The sequence below is a fragment of the Jaculus jaculus genome, chromosome 2 (assembly GCF_020740685.1).
Source record: "Jaculus jaculus isolate mJacJac1 chromosome 2, mJacJac1.mat.Y.cur, whole genome shotgun sequence".
Lineage (NCBI taxonomy): Eukaryota > Metazoa > Chordata > Mammalia > Rodentia > Dipodidae > Jaculus > Jaculus jaculus.
This window is the reverse complement of record NC_059103.1, coordinates 97,638,816-97,651,031: the sequence shown is the minus strand read 5'-3', so window position 1 is coordinate 97,651,031 and position 12,216 is coordinate 97,638,816. Positions and strand designations below refer to the sequence as shown.

The 12,216-nt window shown below is 40.6% G+C and overlaps 1 protein-coding gene across 4 annotated transcripts in view; it reads left to right on the top strand.

Moving 5' to 3' along the window:
• Positions 1–12,216, top strand: part of Npnt (nephronectin) — an 83,653-nt gene that overhangs the window by 53,360 nt on the left and 18,077 nt on the right. For all 4 annotated transcript variants that reach the window (XM_045142874.1, XM_004662996.2, XM_004662997.2 and 1 more), the window contains one exon: positions 3,506–3,895. In XM_045142874.1, the coding sequence (XP_044998809.1) occupies positions 3,506–3,895 (390 nt within the window). The remainder of the gene's footprint in view (positions 1–3,505; positions 3,896–12,216) is intronic.

Below are 12,216 nucleotides of genomic sequence, written 5' to 3'. Positions count from 1 at the left end.
ACCTCTCGACTGCAGCAGGAGAGACAGGTTAACACCAAGGGCATGGCTAAGGAAGATAAGGAACTCAGTTATCAGACGTATCCTCTTCATACCTAGTCATATTAGTGTGCACTCTCTTCTCTACAAACAATAAAATCACTTGCTGAGGAATATTTAAAAGCTAAAAAGACTCAGTAACACATTCTAATCTTAAATGAATTTCTTGACTAAAATCTATTAATTGTTTCCTTTTAGATAAGAAAGTAATGGAGTCTTCCCTGAGAATTTGTTTTTGTATATCTGAAATAAATATTTATTTTTGGTGATAAGCTGGATATATTCTTCATTTTTGTTTATCTGTTTTCTGCCTCTTTACTATATCAAGTATTTTCTGTAGAGCTGGTTTTGTCTTCAAATACTCCTTTAACCTGCTTTTGTCATGGAATGTCTTTATTTCTCCATCTATTTGAATGGATAACTTTGCAGGATAAAGTAACCTTGGTTGACAGTTGTTATCTTTCAGAACTTGGAATATATCACTCCAAGCCCTTCTGGCTTTAAAAGTTTGTGTTGAATAATCTGCTGTAATCCTGATGGGCTTGCTTTTGTAGGTAACTTGATTTTTCTCTCTAACTGCTTTCAATATTTTTTCTTTGGTGTGTGTGTTTGGAAGTTTGATTATAATATGGCGAGGAGAGGTTCTTTCTGGGTTTTGTCTGGCTGGGGTTCTAAAGGCTTCCTGTATCTGTATTGGCACCTCTTTCCCAATTTGGGGGAAATTTTCCTCTATGATTTTGTTGAAGATGCCTACTATGCCTCTGGAGTGGAGTTCTTCTCCTTCTACTATGCCCTGAATTCTTATATTGGATCTTTTCATAGTGTCCCGAATATCTTGAAATTCCCACTCATACTTTTCTATAAGTTTGTCTTTCTCTTTGTTGGACTGCATTAGGTCTGCCACCTGGTCTTCTAGCTTAGATATTCTGTCCTCTCCCTCATCCATCCTACTGGTGAGATTTTCTACAGAGTTTTTTATTTCATTAACTGTGTTCTTCATTGCTAGTAATTCTGACTGGTTTTTCTTTATTATTTCTATTTCCCTATTTATGTCTTGTATTGCCTTCTTTATTTCATTAAATTGGTGTCCTGCCTCTTCTTTGATTCCTTTGATTTCCTCTTTGATTTCCTCTTTGATTTCTTCTTTGATTGTTTTCATGTGTTCTTTGACCTCTTTGAACATATTTATAATTATTCTTTTGAACTCTTTCTCAGGCATTTCCTCTAACTCTTTCTCACTGGAGGACATTTCTGATGCATTAATACTTTTAGGTGGATTTATATCGTCTTGCTTTTTAGTGTTTCTTGTGTTATAATGTATATATTTTTGCATCTTGGATTAAGTTAATGCTTCGATTTTCTAGCTAGCTGTGTATTCTTAGTTGCATCAATTGATTTGATGTAATATATTTTCAGGGTAGGACCTTAAGGTATTAGATGTGGCTCTTAAGACTCTCAGAGTATCTACAAAGATGTTCTTAGGGGTTGAGTTTCCCTGCTATAGGAGTATTCAAGCAGGCTGAGTGGAATAAAATACAGGTAGATTCTAAAATTTAACTAAACACTGTACACATTCAATCAAAAAACAGCCCCGAGTATGTATGCAAGAGTAGTTATTATAATGACCAGATCCTCTATCAACAAAGAGGTTTAGATTTCTGGTCTGTTGAGGGATCCAAGTCAGCTTGTGACCAAGTGAGACCCTTCCCTGGTGCAATCCCAGTTACCTTGGGTGATTTTGGTCTCAGTCAAGTTGCTGCCTGGGTCGTCGGGCTGCTGTTCTGATTTCTGGAGCTGGGCACTTGCTTTCCTACGGGGCAAACTGAGCCGCTGCTGCTGCCTCTGCTGCTGCTGTAGCTGCCACTGCTGGAGCCACCACTGCTGCTGAAGCTGCTGCTGCTGTGTCCACTGCCGCTGCTCCCCCTGAAGCTGCTGCTGCGGGATCTGCCGCTGCTGCCACTCCTGGGTCTGCTGCTGCTGGGGCCGCTGGTACCGGTGCTGGAGCTGCTGATGTTGCTCCCGAACTCTGCTCCTGCTTGGGTCCCATTGTCAGCCCAAGTTGGCGTGGCCGGGTCCCGGGCCGCTGCTCTGTTCGCTGGAGCTGGGTTCAGGCGGTGGGGGTGGGGAGGGAGCCGTGGCTGCTCTGGTTCTCTTGCTGCTCCACGTGTTCTTCTACCTCGCGGTCTGCTCCTCCACTACTCGCTGCCGCTCTCCCCTCACGTTTCCCGAGTTGCGGAGAGCGCGATGTGAGGGGAAAATCCCACACCTGGCTTTTCCTGCGGCTGGAGCCGAGTCTGGCGGTTTTCTGCTGCGCCGCGGCCGTGGCGGTTGGCCGAGCTGCCGGAGCCGCTTTTCCCGCCTGTGCAGGCTCTGGATGCTCTATAACTCTTCTACTTCTCCGCTGCCACTTTAATTTCCTATACACCTCACTTTTTAGTAAAAGTGTGTATTTTGCTGAGTTTTTTTGGTCTTTTTCCCCCCTAGGCTGCTTTGGCGTGGTACCTATGCCACCATCTTAACCGGAAGTCCTGCCTCTTTACTATAAAAAATGTTTCCCCTATTTGTTTCTCCTGCATATAAAACTGTTTTGCATTTGCATTTTTTGTTATATTTGTAGCAGTAGGTTAATAGATATACATGAAAAATATATGCTTTCAAATATGAGAGTTTTACAAACCAAGGCCATAATTTATCATACATTTCATGTAACACTAGGTAATTTTTAAAAATTTCCTGAGTAAAATATTTACTAAAAACCACAGGGCATAAAATCCTGTGGATTAAAGGGCTTTTGAACTGTTGTGTAGTCATTCCTAGTTGAAAGTATATAATTCCAAGCAGATTAAATATTGATTCTTTTTGGTGAAGATTATCAAGGAAAAATATCCCTCAAGTGGTCTTTTAACCATAGAACATTTGTGTTTGGAAAGTGGTCACGTAGGTTAGCCAGGGTGAAGGAGCACTGTGAGTGTGCAGAACTTCCAACCAGCTGTTTGCATGACAGCTAAATACTCATACAGTGCAGGCGAGATGAATATTAGCCTACAGACAATTTAAAATATTTTCATTATTCACATGTAGCATGAGGAAACAACACAGGCTTCATTTCTTGTATTGAATGTAAAACATAATTGTCTCCACATTTTAAAAAACTGTCATTGATTTATGTTTGTTATCATGTTATAAATATTGAAAACTTGGTTGTGCTTCAAATAACATATAATCATAGAAATAGCAATATGTTTTTGCATGTATCATAGCACACATGAATTTGTTATTTGGAAAATGGAATGGCTGATAGTCAGGATAATATAAATGTGAAAAGTAAGACAAGTTGGCACAAGATATTTCCGTGTGTGTGTGTATGTGTGTGTGTGTGTATCTATCTGTCTGTGTGTGTTGCAGTTTGATGTTTCACTGTTTAGAGTGAAATGGCTACATACTAATCTAAATCTCTGTACTCTTTCAGATATTCCCAAAGTCATGATTGAACCTTCAGGTCCAATTCATGTACCAAAGAGAAATGATACCATCCTGAAGGGTGATGGAGGATACAGTAATAGGATACCGGATGTTGGAAGTACCCGGTGGCCTCTGAGGACACCACACATTCCCCCTGTCATGACCAACAGGCCCACTTTAAAGCCAACAACCAGACCTACACCAAAGCCAACACCACAGCCTACTCCCCCACCTCCACCGCCCCTCCCAACAGAGCTCAGAACACCTCCACCACCAACAGTTCCAGAAAGGCCACCTGCCAGACCAACAACTGTTGCACCACCTACCAGTACACCTTCAGGAAGGATTGACAACAGGATACAGACAGATCCTCAGAAACCCAGAGGAGACGTATTCAGTAAGTCAGAAATGTTCAACCACGGGTCTTGTCTTAAAGTCGAGTTGATAAAAAGAACTAGCTGTATGGCTATGAATGTAGCCGTATATCCATGCTGGTAAGTGAAAACAAGGAGTTGTGCAGAGTTGATGTGATTGGACATGCAGGAAGACACATGTGGAGAAACAGTAAGATGGTCACCAAGTCATTTGGTGGATCACAGCTCCTATGCAATGTGAGAAAAAAATGGGATTTGCCTGACAGATTTACTTGAAAATTCTCAAAAATGAGGAACTTACTATAGCTTATACCATGTAACATTTTTGTTTGTTTGTTTTTTGTTTTTTCAAGGTAAGGTCTGACTCTAGCTCAGACTGACCTGGAATTCAGTCTCAGGATGGCCTTGAATGCATGATGATCCTCCTACCTCTGCCTCCTGAGTGCTGGGATTAAAGGCATGTGCCACCACACCTGGCTCTTTTTTTTTTTTTTTTTTTTTTTGAGGTAGGGTCTTGTGGTCTCAGGCTGACCTTGAAGGCACAGTGATCCTCTTACCTTGGTCTCCTGAATGCTGGGATTAAAGGTGTGTGCAACTATGCCTGGCAGACATAACTATTTTTTTTAACTTGAGAAACTTAATAGATGAACATTTTGTAATTTGATTGTATTCCTATCCCATTATATTTTCTTTTGTTGTGCGTTCTTTCCTTCCAGCAATCCACAGAGGACCCTCCTTTTGCTGGGCAGTCCTTCCTATGCTTTGTTGTCTCCCCTTTTATCTTCCTCCACCCCCATGTCAAAATATTGATGGGCTCAGAACAGTACTGGTCTTTCCAAGGTATCTGTAACCACTGTGAGGCTGTGAATGCATAAGTCAAGTTCATTTTGGGATGAAGAGTACCCCAAAGTATACCTTCCCACATTTCATAGGTGTTTATCTGCGTGGTTTTGAAATTAATCATAGTACTTTTTTCTCTGTGTATGCTTCCTTTCTCCTTTTTTGTTGGTGGGGAGGGAGAGGGTTTTGAGGTAGGGTCTCACTATAGCTCACACTGTCCTGGAATTCACTATGTAGTCTTAACCTATCCTCAAACTCCTAGCAATCCTCCTACTTCGGCTTCCCAAGTGCTGGGACTAAAGGCATGTGCCACTGTACCTGGCTCAATTCTCTCTTCTTCATTCATCTTTTTTCCCTATGTATTAGTGATAATCATATACTTTGATTTTTATTCATGTCTCAATATGGTATTTATATTATTTACTGCCTTAAAAGTCATAAACGTTTGGCAGGGTTGCATGCAAACACATCCGAACAGAGGTAACATGATTCTACACAGTTTTTTTTTAATTTTTGTTTATTTTCATTTATTTATTTGAGAGTGACAGAAACAGACAGAGAGGGAAAGGCAGATAGAGAGAGAGAATGGGCGCGCCAGGGCTTCCAGCCACTGCAAACGAACTCCAGACGCATGCGCCCCCTTGTGCATCTGGCTAACGTGGGTCCTGGGGAATCGAGCCTTGAACCGGGGTCCTTAGGCTTCGTAGGCAAGCGCTCAACCTCTAAGCTATCTCTCCAGCCCCAGTTTATTTTTTTAAGAGCCCTTCTAGTATTATACAACTCTATAATACATATACATGTATGAATTGAAAATAACGTGAAGTTCACCAGGGGAATTTGACAAGGTAAAACTGGGGAAACATGGAGTTCCAATGATCTTGAGAGCACTCACTCTAAGAGAGTGTGACCTTAAAGATATGCCTTAGAGTGGATTGCCTTGATCCCTTGCCAAGGCTGTTGCATGCCACAGATAATGCTGCTGCCTGTAGATGTGAATGCCAGAAACTGCATCCCACTCTCACCTCATCTTCACTAGGAGTTGCCCATTACATTTAACACATAGGAGAATATTTTGGACATTTCTTCACTTGCTGTCCTGTGATTATGGTTCATTAGTTTTGTTGTTATTGTTTGGTTTTGTGATTAGAAACACAACCAGATGTATTTTCAGGGCTAATCCTAAAGGCATGCATTGAAAAGCACTAAAATTCTCTGACAAAGCATGAAATTTTTCTTCTTGCATTAATAGAACAGACAAGGGCATCTCAGTTTTTGTTTCCTAGAGCATGACTTCTGTGAAATACTAGGCAATTATATCCCAAAAAAGTTCTGAAGTGAAATACATATGAGAAATCCTTGGTTTAAACAGGTTAAATAGGCTTTTTTGCTTTAATGTGCTAATGGTCACTGTGTCTAGGAAAGGTTTAATATAATATGCACATTTCTCAAATAGATTTAACCATGAGATTATTTAACTCATTCGATTCAAATTCATTGTAACCAATGTCAGGTCAGTCTTGGCTGAAATAAGTATGAAGACCACTTACCACAACTCCCAATAGCCCTGACTAATTGGATCTCATTTCATGTTTTTTGTACTAATGGGCTGACTTGTGATTTTGGGATAGTCTGGTAGAGATGGATTGGGGTTGTGGAAGGAATAAAGTTAATGGGTAGATTAAGAGCAAAAAAGCAAATTTCAGTGGTGAGATGTCTACATGAACATCAGAGGTGTGCTATAGGGGATTTCTAGAAGGCTGGATATGGAGCAGTAGAATCAGAAGTCTGGTGTCGGTCTGGATAGATGGCTGAGCAGTTAAGATGCTTGCCTGCAAAGCCAAAGGACTCAGGTTCAATTCCCCATAACCCACATAAACCAGATGCACAAGGTAGTACATGTATCTGGAGTTCATTTGCAGTGGCTAGAGGCCATCATGTGCCTGTTCTCTATCTTTCTTTCTGTCAAATATATAAATAAATAATATATATTTTTAGTCTGGTATCCATAGAGGTAGGCAGAAACTGCATAAGAGCAAGGAAAACAAGAAAAACCTTGTGCAAAGCCATAATAAAATAACTTAGGGGAAATTTGTCCTGGTCTAGCAATATAAGTGAAATAAGAGTGACTTTCAGTGGTTTTGACTTTTGGAAAATAATGAGAAAATATCCATGGTATAAAAAATAAGTGAAAAAGATAAAAAATTGGACATGCCATTTGACCTCAATTAAATATAAAATATGTTTCTATGGATGCCTTATGTATATGTAAGTCTGGATTTTAAAAAATCCCCAAACTGGTTCACAATTATATGCCATGTGCTTTGTGTGATTTGCATTGCCTTCTTGTTATTCTCATGCAGTAGTGCTTTAAGTTTTCATTCCCATTGTCAAAATGGCAATGATTTGGTATAGCAGTGACAACCCAGGAGTGGGTCATAGGTCACAGACTCCCCCTCTCCCAGCAGAAGGGCGAGTTGTACTTTCTGAGACTGTCCCCCAGGCAGTCTTGGCTCTTCATCATGACAGTTTTATTCTGAGGTTTTCCAAAGGTTCTTGAAGATTTCATTTACATCTGTCCCTATCCTTTCAAAATTTTCTGTATGATGAAATATGTCCTAAATGTCCAGTTTTAGCCAAAAGAATAAAATTATTACATGGAATATAGTGCCAGTTAGACCAATAAACAGATTTTTTTTTTCTTCCCAAGTGTTGCCAAGAAGCCCAGTTGAACGAGAATAACCTGGGATACTTATTTAAGATGTAGATTCCTCATCTGTTTTTCTATACTTATTTAAGATGTAGATTCCTCATCTGTTTTTCTAAAATAATTTTTATTTATCTGCAAGGAGAGAGAGAATGGGCAGGCCATGGCCTCCAGCCTCTGCAAACTCCACATGCATGTGCCACTAAGGTGCTACCGTTGCATCTGGCTTTATGTGGGCACTGGGAAATCGAGCCCAGGTTGTTAGGTTTTCTAGGTGAGCATCTTAATCATTGAGCCATATCTCTGGCCCCTCTCATGTCTTTTAAAAAATATTTATTTATTTTTGAGCAGACAGACAGACAGAGGGGGGGGATGAGAATGGGCATAGCAGGGCTGCTGCAAATAAACTCCGGAGGCATGTGCCACCCAGTGCATCTGGCTTTATGTGGATAGTGGAGTTCAATCCAGGTCAACCACTGAGCTATCTCCCCAGCCCTAGATTCCTCATCTCTTAAGCATAGGTATTTAACATACTTTCTAGGGAAAGTACTTCTTGTTCACTAATATGTGTATAGATTACACGGGGATCTTGTTAAAATGAGGATGGTGATTCAGTCGTCTGGCATAGGACCCGGGATCCTGCCTTTTAACATGCTCATGCTCATGGGTAATGCTGCTGCCCTACGGGCAGGCTGTGTAGCAGAGTTCTCACCATAACGGCGGCTCCTTCTCTAAGGAGCTACGTCTTGCATAGAAACAAAATAAACGAGCTGTAAAATGGTTAAAATCTATTCCATAACAAGCATGTATTCACCTGAAGCACGTCAAATAAAGGGGAAAGGCTCTGTAGATGAAGATTATGGAATATGATGCAGTTAATCTCTGTGACATGCTCTTAAAAGTGGCCATATCAGAGAACCAGCCGCAGTGTTGTTACTGTAGAACACGGGACTGGAATGAAATTCTAAATATCAAATAGCAAGGAGAAAATTGCTTCATTTTATTTTATTTTATTTTACTGATGCTGCCCTTCTTCCTGCTGTCATGAGGATTTTTTCCTGTTATTTCTCTTGTACAGACTTTGCAGTCTAAGGCTGGTTTTATCCCTTGTTCTTAGTCATGGAAATACTGTGATCTTTTTTTTCTTATTCTGTGTGGTGATGAGTAAAAAGATTATTTCAGCTGAGGGGTGAGAAGTCCTCAAACTGGCTTGCTTTCTAGTAAACAGTAAAGCCTACAGAGACCCCAAGAAGATGCCTGATGTCTCCCTGAAGATTAAATTTCTGCTATAGTTGAAGGACTGAGTTGTTACTACTTATGGGTCAGGATCTGGTGCTGTGAATTCTGAATGTTCTTAAGATTTTTGATTTATATTTTAATTGGATCCTATAATGGCTAGTAAATAAAAAAATAGCTCTCTCCAGAAATACAAATTGAATTCTCAGTGAATGTGCCCTAAGTCAGAAATCAGAAATGTTTTTAAGTTATGTACGTCTGCCCATAGAGTTATAAGTATTGTATTTAGAGCATGTTGCTAAATTTTCCTATGTCTTTTCAACCTCACCTGTAAGTTAGGGTGAATCATAGTCTTCTTCACTGGGCTGCTGTGAGAAATTAGATGTCTGGTGCATAGGAACATAATACACATCACCTGTTACTACTACTATTGATATTAGATTCATTTACACAGTAATGATAGTATTCCTATAACGACAAACCTTATTTTTTAATAATAAATTATTTTTCTTATTTCTGTTATAGTTCATTTATCATGGTTTACTATGGTAACTGTATTTTTTGGCTAACTATGTCTTTTTGAAATAAATTGATTTGCAAATATGTGCAAAGAAAATGAAAATAGAAATTCACTACTTTATATACGTTCTTATTACCAAGGAACTGGAAAGTTGTGTTTTATTTAGGTGTTTATAATTTCCTCAGCTATGTACTGTGAATATAGTAGCCGTTGCCTTCTCAGGGATGACGCTGTAGCTGGCGAGCTTAGATGATGGGTCTGGTGAATATCAGAAGTGAAAGCTTCCCCTGTTCTTTAAATAGATGTCCAGCCTGAGTGTGGACACCTGTCTTATACAGTAGGTAGGCTCCAGCCCCTGCCATGTGTCTGTCCTGCACTCGGTGTACAAAGCCCTTAGTGGAGAGCTTACTTAATCCTGTGTGAAGGTGTGCACTCTGTCCTGGTGCAGCGTAACCCTCATAGAGTGCCTTGCCTTAGAGGAGGATAGGAGAACAAAGACCATCAGATGTTCTCTTGAACATAGTGTTTATAGAAAAGCCATCATTAAGATACTGTTCTGGAAGGTTTCTGGACAGTGCCTAAAAGTTGTGCTCAAGCTTTGTAAAAGCTATATACAGTGTCTGCAGGAGGAAGAGATATGTCACTAAGATCAGACTCTTTCCATCTTTCATCTAAGATTAGATCTTTCCAGCTCTGTTCATTACTCTCAGCCTGGCTGTTTTGAACTCTGTAAATTCTTCCTATAGAAAGGTATTGGCAATCACAGTTTTATTTCTGTCAGGCTCAGCAACCTCTTTCTTATTGTTTGTCTTTGATAGACTGCTAAGGTTTTTCTTTAATGTGGTTAAGAAAATTATAAAAACTTCATTTCTAGTCTCTTTATTTTCTCTCTACTGCTGATATTTTGCATCTGAAGGAGAGAGCAGAAGAAAAAGAGAGAGGAAAGAAAGGGAGATGGGAGAGACCACCTGATTAAGCTCCTGCCATTCATGGTCATCCTTCATTCTATAGTTGCTTAGAATCTCTAGGTTTTGTTCACTAGAAAGTGCTCTTAGAACTTGAGGATGGCTGTGCACTTTCTCTTCAGTGAAAGAAACTCCGAAGCACGCAAGAAATATATGACAATGTTATCTATAATCCGTTACTCCAGCAACAAATGCCAGAACTGGCCTGGGTAATGTCATGCAAACCACCTCGAAACAGAATTTGAATTTGCAAACCTACCTTTAATAAATAATGCTGTAGTTGTCCCTTGTAAGCAGTTTGGCAGAGGGCGGTATACATGATAATATTTACATTTTCTCCTTTGTGCTTACAAGTATTTGAGAAAGCTTATTTATGAATATATATTATATATTAATATTAACACATCCTCAGGAAAATGCATTTAATAGGAGGTACTGGGCCTCACTTCTTGCAAGAAGGGCTGTTTCTTTTCAAGGTTCTTCCTCCCATGGGCCCCACGGCTCTGCCAGCATTATGAGACAGTCCTGTGTCCCTCAGGCTATTGCAATCATATTTTTATCATGACATCTGTCTCTTTAAGGGCTGTACCCACTTTCTTTGTAAAAAAATATTTTATTTACTTAGGGCTGGCAAGATGGCTTAGCAGTTAAGGTGCTTGCCTGCAAAGCCAGAGGACCCAGGTTTGATTCCCCACAACCCAAGTAAGCCAGCTGTACAAGGTACAGGAAGTGTCTGGAGTTTGTTTACAATGACTAAAGGCCCTAGCACACCTATTCTCCCTGTCTGTCTGCCTCCCTGCACCCCCACCGTCTCTCTCAAATAAATTAATTAAATTTAAGATAATTTTAAAAAGTTTTATTTATTTAAGAGAGAGAGAATTTAAGAGAGAGAGAGAATGAGAATTTCAGGGCCTGTAGCTACTGCAAACAAAACTCCAGATGCATGTACCACCTTGTGCACCTGGCTGTGTGTGGGTACTGGAGAATTGAAACCAGGTCCTTTGGCTTTGTAGGCATGCACCTTAACAACTGAGCCATCTCTCCAGCCCCCCTCTTTCATTCAGTTGTGCAGATGTAAAAGTAGCAGGCAAGAAATTTTGTAATCTTGAATTACAATAATGTTTTTATGATACTGACCAATGGCAGAAAAATGTTTGGGAGAGATTTTAAATTTTTAACCATTCTTTTTTGAATTTACTTGCATGGGTGTGTGTAAGAGAGAGAGAGGTGGGGAGAGGGAGAGGGAATATGGGCATGCCAAAATCTCCTGCCCCTGAAACAATGCTCAACTGGCTTTTCATGGGTAACTGGGGAATTGAACAGGGTCACCAGGCTTTGCAAGTGTGCACCTTTAGCCACTGAGACATCATTGTAACCCTGAGCAGTCTTTATGTTAATTCTGGCCTGGCCCTGTGATTCCTATGCTTACTTTCTCTTCTGGTTATTCTCCAAGCTATAGCAGAATAATAATTTTAGCATACAAACCCGGTCTTGTCACTCTACTATAAAACCCTTCCCAGGCTTCCCGCTTCTGCCAGGGTAAAATCCAAAACATTAACAAGGCTCCAGAAGGTCAGCCTGCATCTCCAACTTCAATTGATGCCCTTCTTACTGCACCCTGCCTCTCCCTCTGTAAGCCCTACAGCTCCATGATGGTCCGACTTTGTATTCCCCAGGGCCTTAGCTCATGGCTAGTCCGCCTTCATGTCTCAGTGTAAGTAAGTACCACTTCTCTGAGGGGATTTTCAGCACCTCCTCCTTTCCCTGACCTAGCTTAGCCTGTCCCCCACTCACCACTCCCGCATGAGCAGCATCTGCTGCTTCTCCGTTACAGCGTCCACTCACTGCCCGAGTGAATCTGTTCAGTATCCTCCTGTGCTGCAGTCAGGCTCGCATTGCTGGCAGATATCACCTGACCAAGAGCAGACTCTGGGAAACAAGGTTTATTTTGGCTCATAGGCTTGAGGCTGCATAATGGCAGGGGAAATGATGGCATGAACAGGTGGACATCACCTCCTAGCCAATATCAGGTGGACAACAGGAACAGGAGAGTGTGCCAAACACTGACAAGGGGACACT